The sequence below is a fragment of the Chlamydotis macqueenii genome, chromosome 7 (assembly GCF_036417535.1).
Source record: "Chlamydotis macqueenii isolate bChlMac1 chromosome 7, bChlMac1.mat, whole genome shotgun sequence".
In the NCBI taxonomy this organism is placed as follows: domain Eukaryota; kingdom Metazoa; phylum Chordata; class Aves; order Otidiformes; family Otididae; genus Chlamydotis; species Chlamydotis macqueenii.
In genome coordinates this window covers 3,833,751-3,860,786 of record NC_141562.1, presented here as the reverse complement: position 1 = coordinate 3,860,786, position 27,036 = coordinate 3,833,751, and the positions used below count along the sequence as shown (strand labels likewise).

The 27,036-nt window shown below is 40.6% G+C and overlaps 1 protein-coding gene across 4 annotated transcripts in view; it reads left to right on the top strand.

Annotated features, from left to right (window-relative positions):
* The first annotated feature begins 972 nt into the window (after positions 1-972).
* Positions 973-27,036, top strand: part of DLG5 (discs large MAGUK scaffold protein 5) — a 104,630-nt gene continuing 78,566 nt past the window's right edge. For all 4 annotated transcript variants that reach the window (XM_086752601.1, XM_086752603.1, XM_086752600.1 and 1 more), the window contains exon 1: positions 973-1,290. In XM_086752601.1, the coding sequence (XP_086608727.1) occupies positions 990-1,290 (301 nt within the window). In that variant the 5' untranslated portion in view covers positions 973-989. The remainder of the gene's footprint in view (positions 1,291-27,036) is intronic.

Genomic DNA, 27,036 nt, shown 5'->3' with positions numbered 1-27,036 from the left:
GCCCGTCCCACCGCCGAGCCGCAGTGGGGGCCTTTGTCTCACCGCTGAGGCACCCGGGGCACTCCCGCCCGGCCAAGCCCCGCTTCCTCAGAAGAAGGGGAGAAGGAACCCTCCCGCAGGCCGCTCCGCACCGAGAGGGGTACACGGTCCCTTCACCCCCGGCCCGCCCCGCCCGGGTGCCGGCGCCCCGCCTCCGCGCCCCACAGGGGCCGGCGGGGAGCCCCTGACTGACGGCCGGGAGGCGGGCAGCGGCCGGGGCCGGGCCTGGCGAGAGGCGGCTGCCGCCGCGGCGGCGGGAGAGCGAGGAGGGGAGCGGGCGGGCGGGCAGTGCGCTGCCGCAGCTCTGTCTCGGCGCAGGCGGCAGCCTTGTGCAACCAATATGGCTGCGTGCGCCCGCGAATGAAAGGAGGCGCTTGGAGCTGAAGCCGTCTCCCCCCACCCCCTCCTCGCCCCGCGGCCGTGTGGCCTGTAGCGAGCGGCAGAGAGAAGTTGTCTGGGCTGCCCGGCGGGGGGGCGGGTGGGGGGCTCCCGGGAGGCGGCGGCGGCCCTTCTCGCGGCTCCCGCTGCCGGGTGTCCCCCTCCGGGGGCAGGGGAGAGGAGGAGGAGGAGGAGGAGAAGTTCTTTGGCCGCCCGGGGGGGCGGAAAGGAGGCTAGCCGGGTGCCGGCCGGAGGAGGAAGAGGACCCGCAGCAGCCCCCGACGGCGGCTGCCTCCCCGCCTGCCTGAGGGGGAGCGCGGCGGCGGCCCCCGGCCCGAAGGAGGAAAAGGCGAAGCCGCCCTCGGCCCAGGTCCCGCCCGAGCTCCGCCGCCTCTCCCCCGGTTCGAAGTTTCGCCGGGGGCCGTTGCGGGGGCGCCGGCTGCCGGAGGAGGGCGGCCGGCGGCGCCCCGCCTCGGCCCGCGCCTCCCCGGGGGCGGCGGCGGTGGCGGAGCCGCGGGGCCGGGGGGCGGCGGCGGCGGGCGAAGTTTGGCCGGCGGCGGCCTGCCGCGGCCATGGAGCCGAAGCACAAGGAGCTGCTCGCCCAGTGCCGCCAGAGCCTGGCGCAGGCCATGACCGAGGTGGACAAGGTGGTGGAGCTGCTGGAGGCTGCCGGCGCCCTCGGCCCCCGCGATCTGCGCGACCTGGAGGCGGCGGGCGGCGGGAAGGCCGAGCTGCTCATCGCCCTGCTGCTGGCTAAGGAGCGGGACCACTTCCAGGACCTGCGGGTGGCCCTGGAGAAGACGCAGCCCCACCTGCTCTCCATCCTCTACCTGAACGGCGTGGCGGGGGCGCCGGCGGCGGCCGAGACGGCCGGTGAGTGGGGCCGGGGGGGTGCGGGCCCCGGTGGGGCGCGGGGAAGGTGCGGACGAGGAGGAGGAGGGCAGCGGCTGCCCCAGCCTATCCCCGCTGGGCAGGGGGCAGAGGAGCGGCCGGGCAGCGCGGGCCTCTCGGGGTTCCCCCACACCCCCGCCGAAGGGGCGGCTGCGGCCCGGCCCCCCCCCCCCGCTCGGAAAGGAGGCGCGGGGGGAAAACTCTGCCGTGTTTGCACTTGCGCTCTCGATTCTTGTTTCGTGTTCCCGACCCTTTTCTCGTTCTTTTCTGGCGGGCGCGCCGGTCCCGGTCCCCGTCCCCCCGAGGCGCGGCGGATGCTCTGCGGTGCTCTTGGGAGAAGCCGCCCCAGCCTGGTTCTTGCTGCTGCTCCCGCTCCGTGAAGCCGGGTGCCGCTGGGGGCTAGGGAAGGCCGGACCCGCAGGGTTTTGCCTCCTTTGAGCTGCCCTGGTGTTAAACAGTCGCTTCTTGACGGGGCAGAACTGTGAAACTCGCCCCCCCGCATCCCGTGCAGGCAGCCGGCTGAAATGGGCTGGCTGGCAGAGCTCCAGCAGATGTGCGTTTGAATAAATACTGTAACTGTTTTTCTCCGGACGAACATGTGGTTGTTCGAGGCTATATTATTGTAACTCTTCTTAGTGGATAGAACAGGAAAATAATTGAGTTAACTGCAAATCCAGATGAGAAGAATTTGAGTGTAAACCTCTTGCTTAACTAAGTTGGGCTTTGACCCACTCTCCCTCCTCCAAAACAAGCCACAATCTACTTTTATGTGGACAATACCAGGCTGTAAAATAATATTTTTTAAAAAAAAAAAACTTGGTGATAATACACAGGGTCTTGCACGTGCAGCTGTGTTTCTGGATGAGAAATATTTGAATTGAAGTAAATGGTAGTTCTGTATTACAGATAAAAAATATATATTTGTCCAAGTGCTGTATATTCTCTTCCGGTGTGTGTGTGTGTCCAAGTTGACTGATTAAGAAATGTGGGGTCTCTTTTAAATTTTTGTTTCCAGATTTGCTAATTGTATGGTGACTACCTGTTTACGCAATAAGCTGTGCTGGGAGGTCTTCCTGCTTCTTATAAACTGTACCATTTCTTTAAGAAAATAAAACCCTTTAAGAGCTGCTTCCGTCTGGAAAACAGTGCTTGCATGTGCAGTTGCACTGTGTACTCTGCCCTTATTTGTGTATGCTGTTGGTGCTAGGAGTCTGGTAAACACAAACAAGTGTGTGAGGGTCTTATGTTTTGTTTTATATCAGTGTAGTGTAGTATATGGCCTTTTCTAATGAATATGTGGCAGGACCTCACAGGATGGGGAAAAATGGACTGAACAATAGACCTCAACACTTCTAACATTATGTGGTCTGACATCAATGGGAGATGAGGGCACTCGCTGCCTTTCAGAATAGGACCCATGATGTTTTTGTATGATTAGATTAATGCTCTGTCTTGTCTTGTGGAGAAGATACATTAATGGTCCTGGGCTACTAACATTCTCCAGCCTTAAAAACAAAGGTGTAAAACGTGAATGGCAGGAAAAATGAAGGAGACTTCAGATATGGTAATACTTTTTATTTTTAAAAATATAAGTCAGAATTGCAAAATGCCCTGCAACACTGAGCTCTCAAGGGAAAAATAGTTTGATTGGCGAAATGAACTGTATCCTCCTTGACTGAATACGTTCATGAGACTATCTGAGTTAAATTAACATTTGTGTGGGGAAGGATATTCCCTTGATGTGATGGCTTTTAAGATTTTTATTGCTTTCATTTATCAGTAGTAATAAAGAGCTAACTTTGAGAGTTATAGTTTTGTTTCCCTTTGTGATAAATGTGTTTACAAATGAGTACACAGGAGACTGCTAACAGTCATCTTAAGAATAAACCGTTGTGCTCATAGGAAGGTAAAGAACCTGGGCCTTCAAACACTGTTGTGTATATTCCAGCTGTACTCGCCTGAGGAGGTCTCATGGTAACTTGTTATAAGGCTGCTTGTGTGCCCACTGAGCGCCTCCAAAAAATCCTGGTCTACGTCTGAGGGTAGCTGCGGGTAGAAAGGTTCTTGTTTGAACTGTGTTCAGATGTATTTGGGTTTTACTCTACTGTTTCCCCGTAGGAAAGTCTGACCACTCATCTACTCTTCTCATGCTGTTTAGGAGTTGTACTCCTTTTCACTGGGGATGTTGAGGGTGGATGACTCAATTCGCTTTTTGTTCTTTGGGTGTAGTAGCAAATTGTAAACATGGTAGCAAGGAGAACTGTTGGATACTGTATTTAAAATACTTCAGTGAAACAGTCCTCAGTGTATGTTGCGTAAAAAGCCTCTATTCTTCAAGGGAAAAATAAGTACATATTAAATATCCCTTTAATTTAACCTATCCAGCTGAATTCATTTCTAAAATTAGTATTAATATATGTAAAGTGACAGTTTACAGTGGAACACTTCATTTTAGTATTGTTTGGAAGTGGCAGGCTAATATAAAGTACTTCCCATGAATGCTCATTGGAGATGAAAATAATTTATAACTTCTTGTAGTGGTGTTTGCTAATTTCTTTTTCTAGTGTGATGTTGTGAGGGAAATGGGAAGGTCATCAGCAACCTAATTTTGAACCAAGTTGTGGAATTCAACGTACAGTCCACTCAGTACACTAGCACACAAGTAGTTCTCCTTCCACTTTAATGTACGCGGCGTGTACCATTAGTTTGTGTTTTCTTCCTTCTCATTTTAAATATCACTTCCTATTGGACTTTAAAGGTGATATGTAAACTTGGATGGAAACTCAGGGTGGTAGTTATACCAGCAGTTCTTGTGGCTGGCTGGACAATGTAGAGTTGACACTTTTATAAGGATTTATCTGCACGACATGGAGGGAAGCAAACAGCTGGTCTGACTGCTAAAGGGGAAGAACTGGGGTCCTAGTAACTGCTGGAAGACTTCCAGCATGGGTAACTCTTGTCTTTACATTACAAGGAGCTTGCTTTTCTTTGTAGAGTTTTCCCAAGCTCAGTCTCTGCTTAAATGTATTTGTCTTCTAATGTACCTTCTAATTGCTTGTTTTAAACCTAAAACTGTATAGTGCTTTGTGGGTGACAGTTTCTCCAGTAAAATGGTTTTTTAAGCTTGTTTTGTTTCTAATTTGAGAGTAGTATGTCTAACAAGGTTACTAAGAAGAGTGCAGAATCTAGCAGGAAACTACCTTCTGTCAAAGCAGAAGCTAAACAAAGTGCAGTTTGCTCTGTTTCACTTAGTCATGGTCAGAGACTTCAGTTCTTCCTTGAGTAACAGCTTCGATTACTACGTTACACTGTTGTGTAAATGTTTCTGTGAGAAATTGGCTCTGTCCGTGTGAAAGTGACTGTTCGGCTAATTTAAAATCTCCCAGTACTTTGAACAGGGACTAATTCTTTAAGTAGTGTGCCAAGTGCTTTTATTTATTTGTTTTAAGGTCAGTTGATGTATTATTATTAAATACTTGATTTGGCAAATTACTTCCATTGTGCATGTGAGAAATCCTGTATCCCAATAACATAACATATCCCTTCTAATGTGGAAATAAATGCCTTCTGAGCAGTTATCTCTTAGATATCTTGTTAAGCAGATAATATTTCTTTCTTATAGTTGATACAATGTGAATTTTGTGACATAAAATGTATCCAAGGCAAGAATACAGTGGAAGATACTTAATTATGACAAGTGCTGTTGAAGATGTATTATCATTTAAGTGTAATTAAGGGGCTAAACCAGAAATCTAATGAGCCTATGTAGGCTTTAGACTGCTTCAGATATTGTAGAGCTTTGTGCTTCATTTTTGTGATGTTAAGAAAGTTGGGTTTGGTTGCCTAGCTTGGAATTCGTTTTTGGGATGAACTTGTGGGGCTACAGTGGTGCACCTAGCGCTTTATCCTCTAGCTGAGTAGACTGTTGGACTTAAAAAGCTTCGCTGCTGGTTTCACAACTATTAATCTTTTAGTTTCACAGTTTCCTTTTATATTAGCAGTTGGTCTCCTACCTTTCTGCACCCATACAGCTGCAGTCAGTGAGTGTGTGTCTGTAAGCTTAGCAATAACATAATGGCTTTTTTACTGTAAGGATTAGGCACCATTTTGGCTTTTAAAAGCAGAGCATGTTAGGCTTCAGAAGTGTTTCATTTAACCGTTTCAAGATCAGAATTTGGGTTTTAAAATGTCAACATATAAAATCCAAATTGATTGCATTTTTAACAAGATCTTTAAAGGGTTAAGAAGGAAGATGTTGTAGATGGACTTCAGAAGTTTTCCTTCTATTATTAAATAAGACTTATTTTTCTAACTGTGTTTGTTCAGAGATCAAGTGTTAATTTCCAGTCCAAAAAGTAAATATGAGCATTTATAGGAGTAGGAAGAAGTTAGAATTCAAACTTTTATAGCTTTTAAGAGGGATTATATCAACTTCCTCCCTCTGCTTAATAAAAAAGGAGCGAGTTGTTTCAGATATATCAGATTTGAAGTCAGAGTTTACTTTTAAATATTGCAAAGTCTTTCAGCGTATTTCAAAGCAAACACAAAAGGCAAGCTCTATATGTATGAATTTAGGAGATGGAGAGCTGTGACCCACTTCTCTTGCTGGTACACCGAGGAGACCCATAAGAAATGCGTAATTCCAGAGTTGTCCCTGAGGAGCTGGGAGTGTGACTGCTCGGGGCTGGTGCTGGGGCATCTGCTTTGTGCCCCCTCTTCCCTGTCCCCTACCAAGTGTTGGCCAGTCCCCACAAAATGTTGAGTGGTGACTAGTGAGAGGAGCTCGTGAGCAGGAGTGAGAACTTGAGCTAGCAAGGAACTGAGAGACTCTGTGGAGGAAAGGTGTGAGGCGTGGAGGCAGGATGTGGTGTCCGGTAGGAGCAAGTGAGAAGAAAGAGAGGCACTGGAGGCTGTCTGCTCAGGTGGGAGAAGCAGACACTAGAAGTGCTCAGAGAGCATGAGAAATACTGCTGGAAGCTTGCCTTCCCTGGGAATGGAGAGAGGGGAGAATGAGGAGAAATGGAAAAAGCATAATTTACTGACTGAAAGACTGAACTGACAATTTTGCAATTAAGTACAATTTACACACCCTTCTGTCGTTGAAAATTGAAGAGTGGGAGAGGTAGAGCAGTATGTCTGGGTTTTTCCAGACCTGTTATTAGTTCCCAGGGTAGCTTTGCAAGCCTTGTTACAGAATTTCTTAAATTGCGCAGATCAAAAAGCAGGCAGCATTCAGAAGTCACACTGGGAGAAGTGCAGGTCTTCAGCAGTGCTGAGCAGTTAGTAATTAAACTTGATTAAATACCCAGTGCTAGTTCTGCAGTACCTGTGTCTTCTCATGGTCTCAGATTTGTGGTATCTCTTGGAATTGCCAGGCTAAAAAAATGCAGGAAGTTTCCGGCAAGTATCTGGAGAGCTATTCCCGACGAAATGTCTAATAGTAAATGAATGGAGGCAGGCTTTCAATCCCAAAGAAGGAAATGTGTGTTTCAGTAGTTCACAAATCCCAAGGGTGGTAGTTCTCAATTAAATTTTTGCAGTGCTTAGGGAGGGGATGGAAAGAAAGCTGGCCACTGTAAACTCATGGGGACATAGTTTTCATCAGTGTAAAATGAATAATAATAATTTTTGTGATAGCAGCATACAGCTATTGAGCTGCTTTGGATACACACAGGACTTGGTGTCTTAGAAAATTAAGGAAAAGAGGAGAGATGTATGTTTTTGAGTGGTTCTTTTAGGTTGTTTCTTCTATGAGTATCTTGAAATAGAAGCAGAAATTTCACTTTCACACATGATCGATAAGAAAAGCCAACAGCTTGCTGTAACTTTGTGCTTATTTATTTTTTGAAGTTAAAGATTGCCTGTTTCAGATATTTAGCTTGATTTAACTACCATTCTCAGTCTCATGTTGTCTTGTGGCTTTAACTAGTGTTCGTTCCTGTCTGTTTTCTGGACTTCTGGTCTAGATAGTGAAGACCGCGGCCACCACATGGGTAGTGACTTCGGGCTTTCCAGTTCTGTTAGCAACCTGCAATTTGAGCTAAGTGTTGTTTTGGTTTTTTTTTTTTCTTTTTTTTTTTTTTTCCCTTCCTTTTCTCCCTTTGCTGCTTGTTTTTACCACTTTCTATTTTTTTCTTTTGTTTCTTTCAGTTTGCTGCTTAGCTTCTATTGCTCCTGTTAACCCTCTTTCTCCCTTTAGTCCTAATTGTTATTTCAATTATTATTTTATAGTATTACACATCCTTATTCAAAACTCTGGTCATTAGAAAGATACAGTAAGTCTTGATAAATTCCTCTACTTTTACTTTTTCCTAACAATTTCTTATGCTGCAGAATCTCAAAGACAGGTTTAATCTTTAGAGCTGTTCAGTCCCCAGTGCATTTTGTATGTTACAGTGTGAGGCAACTAGTTCCTGTTGGTTTGGGTTTTTTTTTTTTTTTTTAATATGAACAATATTAAAATGCTGTGCATAAAATGAAGTGAAAACATTTCCATATATAAAGTGTTCTTAGCATTGATCAAGATGGCAAAACTTGCTAGTGCATATAACATTGTATGAAAAGAGCTGTAGTAATGAAGTTGAGGCATCTAGGCTTCAGTGACTTTCCAAATTATATTGAGTAGTCAGTGCAGAAACATTACTTATGACCTTCAAGATGGAAGTCATTGGCTACTTTATTGTGAATGGTGATAATTTAGAACTGATTCATGCTGATGTAGGAGCTGGAAATGTCACACCGACTAAGCTTGGGCTTGAGGCTAACCAATATTTTTTGAATGAAAGCATAAAATGAAGTTGCTGTTCCCTGAAGAGACGAGTGGTGTTAGTGCATCTTTGATGCTGGATCCCAGCTTTTCTAAAAGGGTCATACTTTGAAGTTCTCAGTTTTACTCTGGTATATCAATTCTTGTCAGCGCAAAATAGAATTACTAAAATGCTGAAGGAGGATCATAGTACTATAGCTTAGAAACCAGTTCAAAATACCTAGTGTACAGTGTTTGCTGTGTAATTGGTATATTTGTGTGCTTGCCATAGGTTGTGGGGCACCTGCAGGTGTGTTGATGGTGACAGGTGGTGACAGCAGCATCCCTGACTGTTGTAGCTAACAAATAAGTTTAAATTTGGGAAGTCCTGTTGTAAGCTGTTGTACAAGAGGTGTCTGATCTCCACATTTCACCCTTTACAGGCTTGAAAAGCTGATAGTAGCAGACAGGGTACCCAGAATTGATGGATCTTGAAGAAGCTGATGGAAGCACTTGGCCACTTGTGGTGAATGCTTAAGGATATTTTTCTTAACAGTATTTGATTACTGGCCAGTACAGAATAACTTATTGCAGCTGGAAGACCCTTCTTACCCAAACTGGTGTCAGAGGAAGTAAAGAGCAAGCCATTTTATATATGTAACTCCCACCTTCTTCCTCACAACTTCTAAAGCCTCCAATCTCACAATTCCTGAGTTGACTTGCTCAGCAGGCTTGTATTTTAGAAATTTTTTTTTCTTTTTTTAGTTGACTGCTAAAGGAATTGAATTTTAAATAAGCCATATTGCTCTGATTCAGAAGCTTTCCAGGTGTGCAAGTGGCCCGTAGCTGGAGAAAGCAAGCAAGCAAGAGTGTAAAACCAGCAAGTGTTTCAGCTGGAGAGCTGAGGGGATTGGGCAAAGAGGGGCAGTCTAAGGCTTGTTTTTTGGCAGACTTTTTATGTAATTGACATTTTTTTTGTGTGTGTTCAGATGATAAACCAAGAAATTCTCCTCTTCCCCACTCCCAAACCCTCAAATTGAGCCAATGTTCTTTAAACTTAGAAATAAGTTAGGTTTCCTAAAAATCCAGTTGAGAGCATTCACTCACATTATTAATATGCCTCGTGACAACTTTCTTGCCTCTTGTGCCCCCTCTCCTTTCACCGTGGCTTTTTATTCCACCTTAACATAACTGCTGATTCATGAACATGCTTATTATTCATGTACTTACCTTCCAGCATGTGAGTAATCCCCGTTTATATGCATCAGGTTAGGCATGTCCGAGTGTTGGCAGGATCTAGGCCTAGTGTACTGAGCTCTTTGGATTAGACAACGTCTCCAGTGAAGGAACTGCTTGTATGCCTGGGCCTCAGTACGTGAGGCTGATGGCTGTTGGCTTCTCAGTAGTGCTCAAAATGGAGTTTGTGTGATAAAACATCAGATATTTTCCTTGAGGACTGATGTAAAATGGAGTTCTGGACTCATTTGGTTTGGGTGAGCTATGTCCTGTTGACATTAGTGCACCAAAATCCTTGCTTTTCAAGTACATTCTTTCTGAAGCAGACAGACTGGCAGATGTGTGCATGTATGGTTTTCTTTAAAAGCATCAGAACTTTTGGATTGGGGAAATAAAGCTGGTGTAGTAAATATCAAAATTACCAAATACAACTGCTAAATTGCTACATAGATGTTCATGTGTTATTTTAATAAGCATAAAATTGTATTTATCTTTTTTATTGTTTCTGTTACTTGTTAGCATTTGCTTTTCTTGTGGATAGCTTTCTCTGTGGAATGGTTTTGTGGAAAAATGACTCCGGGAAGATGTAGTTTTGAGACTTGGGTAACCACATGATCTTGCTCTTGTGGAGCACTTAGATAATTTGAGGTTGTCATCCTCACAATCTTCTTGTGGAAAGGGGTTGATTGAGTTGTTGGGGGGTCGACAGCAGATTGACAGATGTGGCTGTAGTGACTTCTTTCAGGAGAGCTGCTTGTCATGCAGCAGTTTTTAAGTTCTCTTAAAAACTTCACACGTGATCTTGTGGACATTTGCAATGACTTTTAACAAGGTTGACTTGGCATTTTGATCATGATTGATCTTCTGTTTTTCAGGTGGTGTGCAAGTGAGTGTGTGTTTAATGGTGGTGAAATCAGGTTATCTAAAGGTTTTATTTGAGGCTGTATGCATCACCACAATGAAAATATTCAGGTATCAACTTCACTGCCTGATCTTTAAAATTATCATGAATGCTCAGTCTGTTTTTTCCCTTCTGAATGCTTTTACAAGAAAGAGTGATGTTACTTGAGAGCTCGCTTAACCTTTAATTGAAGATAGGGCGTGTTGTATTTTTAACAGATTTGCTCTTTCAGTTTGTTAAAGGCTGTTTGACTTAGTAGGTGTGGTTAAAATAAGGTCAGAAGCTTAAGTCTTAAACAAAACAAACAAACAAAAACTCAAACAAGCCTTAAACAACAGAAGGCTTTCCCTTGTAATTGACCAGCTGGCTTGTTGTTGTCGTCATGTAGTTGCTCCATTATGTATTTCTTGAGTTGGGCTAGACTCAGAGTGAGCTATTTAGATACAATGTGGATTTTAGAAATAATAAAGTCACAAAAAACAGTACTGAACCTCCTCAAAATCACAAAAGAGATACTTTCAAAAGGGAATTAACTTATAATTATATTGTTTACACCTTAAAACGTTGTTTCCTTTTTTCCCCTTTAACAGAAAGGAGTATTAAAAATACAACTTTTTTCAGCTCCTGTTCTGCTTTTGGTGGGAAAAGACTTTGGGATCAGACCGCCTTTTAGTTTCCTCTCTATTTAGATATGCTGCAGCAGCTTTCCTTTGCCAGTCTGCCAGTGCACAGGCAGCCTTAGCGTTTTTTTTTCCTGGAGAAATTTAACTTCTGTAAGATGCATTGGCTATTTCTTTAGGTTAAGGGTCTGAGTAGTCTGCCTTAATGGGTTAAGTACACACTCGCTCCCACCTCCCCTCTTGAATAACATGAGGCTGACTTAGGTATAGGCTGCAAACATGAGCTTTAAGATATTTAGTGAGTTATTTTTCTGAATTGCTGGCCTTGAAAATGTGTACATTTAAAGTACACTACACTAGCTCAAGATACGAACATACTCGCCCGTTGCCCTGGTTGGTGAACCTTTCTTATTTTTCTGTCATCTTTGCAGTTGTCAGGAGTATTTTGTGGGCTGCATTGCTGCAAGTTGTAGAGCAGTGTTTTGACTGAGCAGGAGAAGGTTCCTTGATAATGCTGAGAAGTTTTGTATAGCGAGATCAGAGAGACTTTGTGCCTTGGGTTTTTAGGACTTAATATGTTTTCAAGAGTCTTGATATTAATATGGAAATCAGTAAATGCATGAAGGAAACTTTCATCTGGCACGGCTGGTGACAGTCCTGGTTCTCTACAACGTTGTTTGGCTGAAACCTATGTGTAATGTGTTTTGGACTGGAAGAAAACACAATGTGTGAATATTAACCTGTTTTTCTGTCTCTGGCTGAGTTGATCTTCAGTGATACGTGTGCATACATGACTTGCGTAAAATTCATTTGACAGGGAGTATCCCATTGTATTGTCTAGAATGTCAAATCTCAATTTAATTTTAGAGCCAACTATAGCAAATTCATTAAGTGATGCAAAAAGCCAGGTGGTTAGCATAGTTTTGTGCAGCACTTAGACTCTTTTGGAGCCCCTGATTTCCTCCTTTCCAGTGATAACCAGAAGGTGAAGGCGGACTGGTGGAACTGTAAGGGTTGCAGTGTGGCTGTTACCTGGCCACGGTGATGAGCCGGTTTACTGCGTGTACTGTACAGTTTGCTCCTGTATAAGGAATTTGAGGGTGCTACGCTGCGTGTTGCTCAGCATCTCTGGAAAGTTAAGTTCTTTTTAAATTCTTCTGCGTCTCTGCATTGCGACAATACAGCGCTGAGTTTATTGGTTTTGCTCTGATTCTGTTTAGCTTTCTCACGGGCGTGAGCCAGATCATATCTGGGGGTTGTAGTGGCTGATGTAGGGAATCCACATAAAATGTTCTGCAAATTCATCTCATCAAAAGCATTTATATGTCTGCATTTATGCATGCAAACTTCTAATATGTGCTGTCTTATTAATGAAAAACACTTCGGGAAGCAGAAATGTTTGTGTTGAAAGTAGATGAGACTTTTAAGGACCTGTTCTTTCTTATCAAAATTGTTTAGCTTAATCCTACAATGTATTTAAGAATAAAGGAAAAAAAAACCAAAATATAAGTTTTGATGAAGTGTGGTTGCATACGTTATCATTATTTTATAAGACGCAAACTCACAGTAATTAATAAAACTATTTTATAACACATTGTAGTGAAATAATAGACTGTGAAAGATAATAAATTTGCCATGGCTAGAGTTTCCCTGGGCTTTATGACAGTGAGAGGATGTGACTTTGGATCATGGAGGCTTTAGGATTTCTTATCTTATAGATTGGATTCATGAGACCTTGGCCTCTGATTTAATTCAAACTAATATCAGATGTTGGGTAGTAGTATCTGCATTTTATGTGGAATTCTTAGTATTAAAAATGCTTTCATTTTTAGACCTGTTTCAGAAAATCACTAAGAATGTGCTTAATTTTCTAAGTGATTTCAACAGAGCTCTGTTAGCTTATGGAGGAGAGTCTCACTGGGCTGGTTAATCTCTGTTCTCTATTTTCTGCTGTTCTCATGTGTTTTTTCAGTTCGCACGGGGTGTGTTGTGAAGATAGGCTTCTTGGCGTTCTCCAGGAAGCGCTGGGTATCCTTCCATGATGGTGGTGGCGGGGGACCTGTTCTGTATCCGCACTAATGCGGACGCACGAACTTGCACATCTTAAAAGATGATGAAATGGAATATACTGTTTTAAGTGATTTCTTTAATCTTGATTAATACTACAGAATTTTAAATGTATTTTTTTTGTGTGTGTTGTTCTTCCTGCCTCTCTCAGCAGCGTGACCCAAATGGAGCTTATAATTCCAGTGAGATATTGTGTAACACTGTAAATGAAAGAACCCAGGAGCCACTTCTGCGATCCGCACTTTTGCTTTGTAGAAGATAAGCATGTAAGAAAGTGCTAGTAGGACAAACAACTCTGCATTCCCTTAAGAGATATCCTTCTGTTAACAACTTTTTTCAGTGAGACTCAAAAAGAATAAACATCATTACACTTTTTTTTTCACAATTAAATAAATTCTGATTTGAAGAAATTACATAAAATGCAGATGTCTGATGTTTATGTTCTGAAGTTACTCTGGTTAGCAAAGTTGTTCTGAGCATTTGTAAATAAAGGTAATAAATGGGTGTGACATCTTAGAAAGTTGTAACAAAGTTGTGTCTTTGGCTGTTGGATTGCAAGGTACACCAGAGGCCAGGCTTTTTCAGAAAGGACTTGTGAAAGATTTTGGAGAAATAAACTGGTTCTTGAGTTTTGTTTTCCTGGACAAAAGTGACTTAGTGAAGTTAGTCCTTCTGCTCCAATAGTTGTTGGGGTTTTTTTGGTAGTTGCTTTTGTTTTGCTTTTGCCTTTCTTTCTTTTTTTTTTTTTTTTTTTTTTTTAAATAAGTGCATTATAAATAAGTACATCTGCCGCTTTCTGAACATACATTTTGGGTTTGTCAAAATGCTTATTCATATGACAGGTCTTACTGGAATTATATGGGATTTTTTTGGGTGTTTTTTTTTAAACTTTGAAGTAAGTGCTTTGTGGGTTTTTAACGAATTTATTAGCATAATGAAAGTAATTAAATAAATATCTAAAAAAATTTCTCTATAACCTTTCTCAGATCAAGAATAGGGTTTAAGTAAAGGAACTTTGAGTCCTTGAAAGTTTAATTTTGTTGTCTCTATCAGATATAGTGCATATCTGTATTTTTGGCTGGAAGTGGTATCACAGGGAAAAAGCTGTTATTGAGTCTTCTAGACAGCTCTGTGCTCATTAAGAGCTTAATTAAGAGTGAACCTGCTAATACTTAGGCTAAGAGTCCTTATTTCATGCTACTATAAAAAACAATTTCAGCTTCAAATATACCTTGTTAAAAAAATGTCCTTTTAGAGAGAAGCTTTCTTTGCCAGTCACCTTCTGTATAATTTCATTTCAACCATTTTGTGGATGTCTAAGTTGAACATCCAGCATTACCGATGTTAATTTCTCTGCCTTAGTTGCCTAGTGCAAAAATGGGGAATAAACATGGTGGAGGTCAATGTGAGAATGCTGTTAATGCAATGACCACCTCTGAAGGACTTGAGGGCTTGTGCCATGGAGAAGAGGGAAAACGATGCACATTCAGAGCTGGATGTGAACAATGTATCGTTAATAAAGTATGAGGCAAGTCATTGCAAGGATTCCCTTCGTGATGAAAATGAGGCAGAGTTCTGTAAGGTGAAAAAAAAAATAGATCACAGGCAATTAAATATGCAAACTTCTTGTACTTCCTACGCAATGGTGATTGTGAGCATTCCCTGTGTGCTTTGTATCAAAGTTAATGAAGTTAGCTGAGGTTATCTTCACTACTAGTTGGAGTTTCCATGAAGAATTCCCTGCCACGTATAAGAAACGTTTGAATAAGCCTTTTTTTTTTTTTTTTTTTTTTTTTTTTACCAGGACTGTTGTAGTTGTTGCTGCACTACTGAAATACATCTGGTTTTGGCATAGCAGTTGGAACACAAAGGTCAGGACGTTTGTTAAGCTGAAGTGCACGACTTGGGCATGGTCAGATACACACTGATCCATAACTGTGTACGAATACCCTTAACTCTAGGGTCATGAACGGACAAGAACACACTAAAGTTAAGAATTTGCCTATGAGTTTTTATCACATTTGACTTCCATTACATAAGTCTGTTTTGTGATTACTTTTTCCAACTACTGTGTAAAACTCAGTACAATACAAAAAGCCCTTTGCACTGCATGGGAGATGCAGCTGATTTCCCCAGCTTGGGTGGGATAACTGTGGTAAAATGGTTAGTGCAAATTTACTGATAATCTTTGCTGCTACTTTCAGATATGTAAATGATTCATGATGGTGGAATGTGAATTGACTGCATTATATGAAGACATAATATTCTTTTTTTTTCTTTTTTTTTCCTGTGCTCAAGTGCTACTTGCAGATCTGAAATGGAAATGTATTAACATTTAAAATGTGCAATTTTAATACTGTTCTCAGACACTAATCAGAAAGCGTGGTCATGACTTTGAAGTTAGTGGAAAATGTCAAACTAGATGTCATATGGCTTGCTATTGGATCTTCCTCCATCCTGCTATTGGATGCTGTAAGAAAATGGGAAATTACAGAAGTATAGTCCAGTTAGAGTTGCTATACTAGGTTTAGACATGGGATTGCAGAATTTGTCCTCTGAGCCTGAGTGTGAAGATGTCAGTTCACTTTTGTGTGAAAAGTTGATTCTTAGGTGGAACAGCATATTTTTGTCTCTTTCTCAAAATTATCAAAAATTGCTAATTTCCATGAATTCATGGATTATAGTGACAATAATGACTTGAAGATTTTTGGACGGGGTTTCTTTCATCCAGAGGAAACTAACATGTGAATATGAACACTATGGCAGAGCAGATAATGCATTATGAAAACATAAATGACTTGCTAAGTTAAATCTTATTTTTCTTAGAATTTATGTTCAAAGTAATGTTTTTTGAACAATTAATCTCACTTTGCATGTTCAGAATGGTGGTAAAATGCGGTTTTACAGTTGGGGAGGTTTGAAGCAGAGAAGGACAGACGGAGTTCATCCTGAAGGACAGAAACAAAGCTGGGAGTGTGATACTTCAATGCTGTTAGTGCAGCCCACAGAAATATGATAGCAGTTGTCATTATTTTCAAAATTAGTGCTTTAAAATACATGATGCAAAGTAAAGCTAATATTTAAGTGCTGTGACTGTATCTGTGTAGCTGTGTCTTCCTGGTATATTTTGACAAAAATAGCCTACCGCCCAGTACAAAGAAGAAATACAGGAAAGCCTGCAGCCTCTCCCAGTGGCTTACTGCTGATGGACTTTGTAATTACATCTGTCTAACTCCATCTGTACCCTGCTCAGCTAGAGGTTGGATTTAAGATTAATTGTATGACGGAGGATCCTGGCTTACAGCTGTATCTTAATTAGAATTCACAATCCACTTTACATAAAAATATCTGAAAACTCTTTTCTCTAAGTACACTGATTATAGGGCAAATGAAAACATTTTGATCTTTCTTTTTTTTCATAATTTGTGAATAACTTAAATATAAATATATTCCCATACCATCTGGTTTATTTCTTTCTTCGTCTTGCTCTTGGCTTCTGTCATCTTGCTTATTGCCCTTTGCCTTTTTAATTAGTAGGAAAAAGCAAGTAGAAATTACTTTTCTGTGATCACAGTAACATTTCAGAAATTATTGAGTGCTATGAAAAATCGTGCTTTCCTGTGTTTTGAGATGTACTGCTGTTGAACATAACTCTTAGATTGATTTGAATGTACTAAATCCCTTTGAGCTGGGTGTATAGTATTTTACTTAGTGTAATTAATCCCTTTTTTTCAGCAAAATGCCATGTTTTTCAGAAATAAATAGTGCAGTTCTTGATCTAGAAGACTAAGGTTGAACTATAATGGTAAAGTGGTTGTGGTGTTTGATTCATGTTCTGGTGGTGTCCTGGCTGAAATGGATCTGTTTCTAAAAGCTGTGATTTGAAAGTATTTAATTAAATGTGCAGGAGTTAACATATACTATACCGTGGGAACTCTCAGGATACAGTCTTGTGAAGACTGATAGAGAAATTCTGTCTTTAGTAATGATTCGGGTAAGAGGAGAAAAAGAAGGAAAATATATGCTTATCTTTTATTTGGGCTAATTTAATCTCAAGTGCTGCAATGTAACTTTAGAATTTTTTTGGTGTTTTATTTTATTTTTTTTTTTTAAAAAAAACACCTCTGTAAAAACAGTGTTTTGGGGCCAAGAGATTTTCTTCAGGTGAAGTGAGTTTCAATAAGATAACCTCTTATGTCTTGGGGAAAAAAAGAGGAGGAAGGAAAAAAGAAATGGGAGGAATTCCTGAAGACCTTCCTTAAACAGTATCACTGGAAAGGTTCAGTTCAGGTTAACAAGGTGCAGAACCATGTGCTCCTCTTAAGCAAGAGAGCACTTTCTCTCTTGGATTTTATAATGGTATTGCTGCTTGCATGAGTTAAGATGATTAAGCGTGACCCTGATGTTGTTACCACAGTGCCCGAGTTCCTGATATGATAATTTCAAAACAAAATTGGCTTTCTCATAGTGTCAGTTGCATTCCTGTTTGTTTGGTGGCATTTGAAAGCTAAATGCCCTAGCTTGATGCTTCCTTGCTCCTGTTGAAGACCCTGCAGGGGAATGTTCTTATGTGTGAAAGAAGGTGCTGGACTGAAGGAAAATACTTTTCAAACCTGACAGTTTCTGCTTTTCTCTTTGAAACTTTGTATTAACCACCTGAATCATACCATAATAATTTTTTAAGTTCCTTTAAAAATTAGGAAAATAAAGTTGCCTTTTTCCCAAGACATAAGGTAGATTTTGAAAATATGAAAATATGAAGGTTTGTATACTGATTGTAGGTTTTAACAACTTTATTTTCTATTTGTTTTTTTTTTTAAATGCCATTCATAACACCAAGTTCTCATGCATTTTGCCATTTGGTAGCAAAGTACACAAGATCTGCATTTTGCCACAGAAGGGAAATAAAGTCATGTTCAGGGTGTTTTACAGCTGGACAGAGGTGGTTGCTGTGAACCCCCTTGTACAGGATTGCGTGAAGGCCTGTCGTAGGACTGTGGCTTGATTATGTGGCTGTTCAGAGTAGCTGACTCAAGCTAATCTCTGATTAACGAGTGATCTTTACCCTTACTGGGCCCATGCTAAGAGTTAGTGAAGAAGTAAGAAATCTGATCTGATTTTTTTACTACTGGATCATGTAAGACCTTTTTTTTTCTTGATTAAAAGACTGATATGCTATAGAGGTGTCTTGACGTCTTGGCCCTGTTTTTGCTTGCTTGAGGTCTGTCTTTAATAGTTTTGCATGCATATCTGGAACTGGTAGCTAAAAGGGGAGCGGCATTACAGAGAGAGGAAATACTCCTTCTGGGACAGCACCGTGGGATCTGAGCTGATGCGGAGGGCAGTGTCGTGTGATGGGATAGACGGTGTTGACACTGGCAATGTCTTCATCGGAGAAGGAGGCACAACTGGGTTTCTTTGTAAGGAAATTGAATTGTTGTTTATAGCATATGTACAAAACTGAGAAGCTTTACTTTGTACTCATACTTTCTGAAGGGGTTGTTGTGCTTTATTGCTGCAGTGTGAGTGGCTCTAGCAATAGGATGTGTTTTTTGTCTTTGCTAATGACTCCACAGCTGCTCACCCCCTTCCTCATCAGCGGCTCAGTTAACATGGTTGCCTGGATCTTTATGAGAAAGAACCACGGTGTTGTCCGTTACAAACTGAGTGTGTGTTGTATCTGTGTTAAAGCTACTTAGCTCATCTCGGGAATGGCACTTTGATTTTGCAGTAAGCTTTATACAGGAAAAAAAAACCCCAACAAAACAGTATTGTAATAACTTCCCTAGATTTGAGGGCAGTCTGGAAGCTAGTTTTGCAAAGAAGCCCATACTGCTTTGTGAAGGGGTTGTACTACAGTACTAAAATTCATCTGTGAGTGACCTCTTAGAACTTTGTAACTCTACACTAACACGTCCTAATTGTCTGCTCAGGCCACAGCCAGCCTTTGTCATCCCACAGACCAGTGTAGGGTACTGGGCCAACTGGTTCAGCTGCTGCCCTGCTGCTGGCTAGAAACAACAGCCCTTTGTTGTGCGCTGGGCTGGTTGGGCAGCTGAAGGACTGGGAACCGCCAGCCAGCCTCCTCTGGACTTCCGCTTCAGTAAAGCATGCAGTTTGGGTTACATTTCCACTCGTAGCACAGAGTCCAGGGGATGCTTATGGTGTGTTAGGTTTGGTTTGGGCTGTGAAGGTGTCTGCTCTGTGATTTGTGCACAGCTGGTGGGCTTTAAGTGTGACCCTGTTTCCTGGGTCGATTAGCAGAAGTAGACTTTTCAATGTGTCCTCGCAGGTATTCTGCTTATGTTTTAGCTTATATCAGTGATGCTTCCTGTAAAAGCTTACTAGAAGGTTGGTTTGTTTGTTTGTTTTTTAACTGCTTGTCTTCGGTAACTATTGGATAAAGACTTATATTCGTTTATAGTTAAATCTAATTTTAGGATGCCTTCTCCAGACCTGTATGTATAAATATCCTGATATTGAGAATAAAATTTTAAACAGATAAATGTTGATATGTGCACACTGTCTTATGTTTCCAGGGTTTTGGAAAGCCAATAATTTGGGTTGTTATGGAGATATTGCTCTATAAGAGTATTGCTATGCCAGGAAGCATATGAAGTATTTTGAAACTGTATCTAAACTGATTCACATGCAAGACACTAATTTGTGTTGCATTTATTCAGACATTGCTCCTAGAATTGTCAGTGCTGATTTTATATCTTCTTGCCACTTCAATACAAATACATTCTGCAGCTTGACTAATAGACTACCAGTAATACTTGGTTGTTCAGTGTATACAACTATAATTTCTCTAGCTCCCCCTTACTCCCTGCAGTGTTAACTTATATTTTTTTTAAGTCACAGGGACTAAGCTAAATTGTTTGATACATATGCATAGAATGTGTGTTTATCCATGTACAGTGCTTGGAGAAGTAGTATGGCTGCTTCTAGTAATGCTTCCCTTGTGCTTTTTTTTTTTTTTTTTGATACTTTATTATTCTTATTTTTTTCAAGCTTGTATTAATTCAAGCTTAGGGCTTATTTCATTTTGAGTGCTTACTTGCTCGTCTCACTCATCCTAAAAGCAATGCTGAAGAGTGCAACGAATACACTATTACTGTAACATAGTAAAAATAATGACAATCCAGTGTTACGCAGGCAGCACCTGGAACCAGGTGCTAATGACTATGGTTATTAAGCAAACTCTTCTGGCTTTAATCAGAGAGCTGTTTGTGGAACAGAGACTTGATGAGGAAGACAATAGCAACGTGATAATGACAAAGCTTTGCTGGGTTGGGAGGACTCAGGAGCAGCATATATGAGATACTGTCTGTACGATCAACCTGTGATCTCTGGAGTTGGAAGATGAGTTGGAAGAGAGCAGAAGCAGAAATGCCTTACTCTGAAGCTGCACTGAAAGGTATTGGGAGGTTGAGTGGTTGCAGTGGTGCTGAGTAGCTTTATAGGCTCTTTACTGGCTATTCTTTTGGCTTTCTGCTTGGTTTTGGAAAGGAAGGGAAAAAAGCATGTGAAAAAATTGGCGTAATGTTTCTTTTTTCCATTTATAATTCCTTTATGCTACCCTTCTCTCTTTCTGAGGGATTTGATTATAGCACTGATCCACATCTGGAACAGCAGATTGATATATTTCAGCCATTCTTTGCAGTTGTTTGGCTGTAAAATACAGCAAGTTACTGTTTACAAGCAAAAACTAATGGAAATAAATAGCCAAAATTCCTTTAAAGACAGAAAAACTTTTTTTTTACTGGCAAATCAAACAGTCTAATGTCCAGTCCACCCCATTACCTTGTAGGGTTCTTGGTAAGAATTGTGCAGAAGGAGGACATTCTGAGACCAAAATTAGACTTTTCTGGTGGTTTGGTTGTGGCAGTGTCATAATCCACTTCCCTCTTTCAGGGAACACTTTTCCCTCAGTGTTCAGTGGCATGTGAAGCTCTTCAGCGGAAGTCCCAACCACATGGGTTTGCTGTGGTTTTTTTGAGACTGATGAAAAGCCACACATGGAGGAAGAGAGTTATTTTTTCCTTCAAATAGAAGTATTTGGTTTTTTTGTTCCCCCCCAAACAGGATATAGCCATATATGTATTGTGGAGTGATTTATTTTTGAGCCATATTACCTTTGTAGCTTTGTACAGAACCTGTAGCAGATACTCATGTTTCATATCTTTTCAGATCTTATGTGGATTCCAGTCAGCTTTTCTAGAGACAAACTGTTAAGTGATTTCTGGTAATAGATTGGCAATGGCTAAAAAAAAAAAAAAAAAGAAAAATTTTCAAGAATGTCATTGGTCTGCATGTGTCTTATACCGAAAACATAGTCTGATAGAATGGAAAGGTCCTTCTAAGTGTGATGTTGAAGTTCTGGATGTGCGAGTGTGATCTATCAATTTACACCTTCCTCCATTTACAATTATGTATAAACGGTGTAGTCTTACTAGCAGCTGAGCCTGAAAAACCAAGGCATTACAAACCTGGCTTTTGAGAACTAGGGCTTTCTACAAATTACTTCTGTGTAAAGGGAGGTCTTGCTAGTCACTATCCTCGGACATGGTGTTTTCATTTCTGTATCCTTCCCTGATATTTTTCATTATTTGTTTTAAAGGTGTTGAGGAGCTGTTCCTGGAAATCCCATGGGAGCGTTTGTGTTGGTGTTGTTTGTAATGAAGTCTTGAGTTGGCAGCTGTGGAATCAAATGGAAATTGCTGTGTTTTGGACACACCACAACATACATTTTGCATGGAGTGAGGGGCGGTAGTGCATAGCTTTTCCTGTAGAAGTTAATTTATTGTCACGGTGTTGGTTCTGCACGGCGTGTATTGAATGGAGCATGGCTGAAAGTGTCAATTCTGAAGCTTGCTGGGCTGTTCTAGAAGACCTGGTTGGTTGAAGGCATAAGTGGGACTGCAATTTGGAACTGTTGGTTTTTATTCAACTCTTGCTCATAAGTGAGCTTTTTGAAAAAGATAGTTTTAATGAGAAAAGTGTGATGTGTAGGTGATGTTGAAATGTTTTCCAGAGCCTTTTTGTACTACACACACACATTGTTAGGCACATCTGTAATCTGTACCACTGCAAGATATTCAAAGGAGATTGTTTTTAAGCATTATTTACTGAAGTTATGAAGCCTCAATAATACCATTCTCAGTCCTTTTACTTGTGCGGTGTTTGGTGTAATATGTCAATGGTGAGAACAAATCTCAGAATGAGCAAATTGCAATAAAGTAACATGGTTCTAAGTTTTGAAAAGATGAATAGCATTTCATCCTACATATTAGCTTCTTATTCCACACCAAAAAAAAAAAGTCACTAAGGATGAAAATAACAGTTAGGTGGTGCAAAGCAGTTGTCTTCTGCTGGGGCTGTGCTGAGATGGTGGTATACCTCCTGTAGGTTACAGAGAGATCTGGCTTTTTGGAGAAAAAAAATAAGCAGAATGGGGACTACAGTCAGCTTTGTGTGAAGGCTAAGATTTGAACAGTGATCAGCTTCTTTTTCAGTCCACCCTAACTCTGTAGGGACAGAGTCCTGGGATGGCATGAACAACACTTGGCTTTACTGCTTGCTTCACTGACATGGCACTTGGTTATGTGAGACAGGCATCTTATGGGGGAGATAAACTTTGCTGTGTTTTAGACTACTGTGTTCATGGATTTGGTAAAAGATAAAATGTTGTAAGACATTTGTTTTTTAATCTAGTAAATGGCAATTGGCACCCCTTCCAGTGACACCGTTTGCTGTCCAAGCAGACACAAGAATATCAAGTGAAATGAACATCGTCTCTGGCTTCTCCAGGTTCTCAGTTTCATCCCTTTCTCCAGCACTCTAAAAGCACTCAAAGCTTTTTTTTAGCAAATATTTGCTATATGTGTTCCTCTGTAGTATTTTCATTCAGACAAATAAGCGCAATCTTCTAGGCCTTTTTAACACCCGCAGTAGTGTAGCCATATTGGGGCTTCTGTCTTGGTGGCAGAGTGGGTTTTATTATTCCAGTGTTCTTTTCTGTGTGTGTATACAAGCCATGCTGACAGCTTTCCTGCCATTCACAGCTAAACACAGAGGCAACAGGACTTTGTAAAAGGAAAATTGTCATTTGTTCTTTAGAACTTCTGGTTCATGCATCTTATTCCTCCTTAAACATGCTATTACAGCTTTAATGTTGCTTGACTACACCGGCGAAAAGCATATGCACGCTAAACAGTAGTTGCAGGCTGTACTGTCCAGGTTTGTTTTTTACTTTGAGGTTGCTGAAAGTTTTGTAGTGGGAAAAAGCCCATGTGCTAACAGTAATTTTTGGTTTTTAAATTGGTCTTTTATTGTCTAGGTTTTAACTTGGTTTGTGTTAGCATAATACCAAAATGCATGGATAAGATGTCACACATCTAGAGATTTATTGTGCCTTACATGACTGAGACAGATTTTTTTTATTTTTCTTGTATTGTACCCACTGCTTGTTGTGGGTATGTGAAGTGAAAGAGCTGTGTTTCAGGCTGAGCTGTTGTGATGAGATCAGTGTTCACAGTGACAGGACAGCTCTTATGCAGTAACATAGTTCAGAGTGCATAGTTGGGAAAACTTCCCCATTTATCCCTCCTACCCTTGTTCTTTGTGCTAGTTTTGTGACACTTGAAGCTAGCTGTGCTTATGCCTTCTATTCAGAGGGACAAAAAAGATTCCTTCAGGAGCCCTGAAGTTTGGCTTAGGTAGCACAACACTGCAGAACCTGTTACCGTTGACATTGCTCCTTGATAGGTGAGGACTTCATATCACATCATAGGATTTTCTCCAGGTCTGTTCCTGCTCTTAAGTAGCATATTACATTGCAAATAGTCTATTCTCTTTTTTTTTGTTGGGTTTTTTTTTTTTGTTTTTTTTTTTTAGTCCTCTTCTTCCATGCCTGCATTGCTCACAGCAACTCAATGTTTTGTCAATATATTTCTGGTCGTTTAAAGCTTTACTGTTGGAGAACAGACTGAGCCACTGTGAGTGGTGTTGCAGTTTCTCAGAAAGCTTTGATTCCCATTAATTTTGGGGAAAATGCCGAGTAATTTAACAGTTCTTAAGGTTGATTTCTATTTTTTTTTAATGTTAAATATGTCTGGCTAAAAAAAACCCATCAGTTATCTTTCTTCGTTATTTTCATTGTTTGAGGGAAGAACAATAGCTGCATAGTGTACAATGAATGGACATACTGTATTCTAACAGAAATTTTGATCTGAAATTTTACAAAGTAGTAATGCTTTGAGTCATCACTAGAGGCTTATTCATGTTTTTCGAAATGTAGGCTACTGTACTTGGCTTAAGATACTATTGGTCTTGCATCTGTAGAGGTTTGGAATAGGGAAATCATAGGTTTTTGTCAGTTTATAGTTTTGGGAAGGTAAACTTAAATGTAATTATGCTTCTGTATCTCAGCAGTGACACAAATTTTTAAATTTTTTTTTTATTTTATTTTTTAAGAAATTAATCCAGCTGCTCTTACTGTCCTGTGCTGACTTGCAACAAAAAAAATCAAGTCATTTGTTCCAGATGACATCTCTTTAACCCATAATGCAAAAAACACCTTGGTAAATTGAATTAAATAAGCAATCCACCTGTCTTACTAATTATGTGTTGCGACTTGTTATCATTTAAGACTTCTTTTTTTTTTGCGTTAGAAACATACATTGTCCGTATATATTTTAAAATAAAATAAAGAAAAGTGTGGAAGGGTTTTCTGTTATTTCTTGGAAAGTAGGAGATGTAAGCATGGTCTCTAATAGAATACTAGAGTTCAGGCTAGGAAACAGTTAGGAATATTATGAGATGATGGATTTTTTGTAAGAGTATCATGTGTGTGTTTGGAGCCAGGGGTCATGGCAGGAACTTTCTAGTCCTACTGAAATGTTTGTTTGCTTTCAGAACAGAACTTTTTTTTCTCTTCTTCCAAAACACCGATCATAAGAGCTCTCCCTCTCCACAGTGATCAAAATTATTACCTTTTTCTTGCTGAGACAGACAAAAATTAAAAACTAGGAAAATGAAACAGGTTGCTTTCAGTAAGATGATCAGTGTCTCAAAGCAGATGAAAGATGGTGATTAAGAGCTAGGACTAGATCTGTTTCTACAGTGAGATATAAGGAGGAGACAGGAGCCACCTCCACTTAGGAGGGAGGAGAATAGTACAGGGCCAGCAGGTTCCTTGCAGCCCTGCTTTCTATTAGCAGGGGAATATGAAGGAGCATGGTTGCCTCTTTCCATTGTATTGCAGTGTCCTAATGGACCAAGAATAACTTGGCTGACGCCAGCTTGAATTTCCTTATCCTGTTTCTACTGGTGCTACTAGTTGTTTTCCTTCCTTGTCTGATGGGAGGGGAGTGATTTGCAAGATCCACTCTGCTTCTGAAAACACAAAGCAAATTCAAGTGCCTCTCTACATGAGCCAGTAAAACGTGATGGCCCGGTTGTTTGAGCTATGGTCTTTCTGTTTGAATGTTTGTCTTCAGCATTTCTTTGAAATATTCAATCTTCTGTTCTCTTTAGCTGCCCGTTAGCACTGCTACTTGTATGCTGGATTTTGCTTTAATTTGTATCCGCTGTTAATTTGTGTAGGTGTTTTAATGTGCTATTACTTGTGTGTGTGTGAGAAATCATTCCAAATCCAAATCTGCCCATATGTTGTTTCTAATGAGTTCTGAACCTTGCTGGACAGAGGACACATACTTGCCATGCAGGCACGAATCTGTAGGTCATCAGTTAATCTGTGCAGATATTCTCCCTTGTTATGGCAAGCTGAGGAACCATGGAAATTACTTTTTAATATTTAAAAGCATGACTAGAAAATTTAAAATTTATAAATGTGACTATAATCTTCTTGTCTTGAAAACAAGATGATCTACTGTGTCCAGATGTGAAGTGATTCGTAATAGCGGTTAGTATTTGCACCTTTAGGAGTGGTTCCAGAGGTTCAGCTTACCTCCCTCAGCAGGAGGGAGGTAAGTGCTGTAATCAGGCAGGACACTTTGTCATATTTAATAAAACATACTTGCCTGAAACAGATTACCAGTACAGGGGTGTTGCTCGCCTATCCAGTGGGCCATAGTAGCTCAGATATTCAGGGTTTCATTTTTCAAAACTTTTCCTGATAACTCCCCTTTCTATGTGGTAATTGCTTCTGGATGGCATGACTGAAAAGCACTTGAGACTGCTTGTTGATGGGGAAACTTCTGATTTTTTTTTAAGTGAAGTTTGATCTGAATTTCTCCCGGATCTTCTTGGATGCAACTTGAGCTCAGTTTTGAATTGTTAAGCCTCTCCTGTTATGTCTGGGAGGATGCTTCTGCTCAGTTTATCTTGGATAGTTGCAAAGACTGAACAATCACCTCCTGTGTTTTATATGTGTGGAGCTGGTGGCAAGTCACCACCTTCATTTTCTGGTGAAATGGTTGGGTAACAGGGGGAGTTTACCTAGGCAGGGCAGAGACACTCCCTCAGTTTACACTGTTCTTTCAGTCTACTTGAAGGTAGCAACTTTATTGGATTATTTATTATGTTATAGGACTCTAATGCTTGCACTTATTTATATAATGCAGAGGACTGAGATGGGCAACTCTAGGTGAGTGGAGAGGGTTTGTGTGGAGTTTTGTTTGTTTGTTTTCCCGAGTGTTAATTTACACTTGTGCATTAGGTCTCTTCCCTCTGATAATTTGTCTACAGAATGGAGAAAAGCTGACTTTATGAAACTGAAAAATAAATGAATATGACCAACCTCCAAACTCACACGTATCAGGATACCTTACTGGCTATGTACAGAGAATGTGCTAAAAAATGAGAGTGCTCCCTGGATTAAATATCACTGTTTTATCCTGTTGTCCTCATACTAAGGATAGTAGCATGTATGTTAGCTGCCTTTGCCTTGGATCAAAAAGAGTCAGGACCTATCTGAAAGTTATAAAGACTTAAATATTTCCTTTGGTTGGAAACCAGTTTGCATTTTTTGCTTTCAAGGATCTCTGCAGTAGCTTGGATTTCTCTTCCCTCATTTAAAAAAAATTATCTCCATTCTGTGTCTTTAATACTTTTTTTTTTTTTTTTAATAGTACTGATTTATTAAATATTTCTGGATGGTTCTGTGCATTTTAAGTAAAACAGATACAGCATAA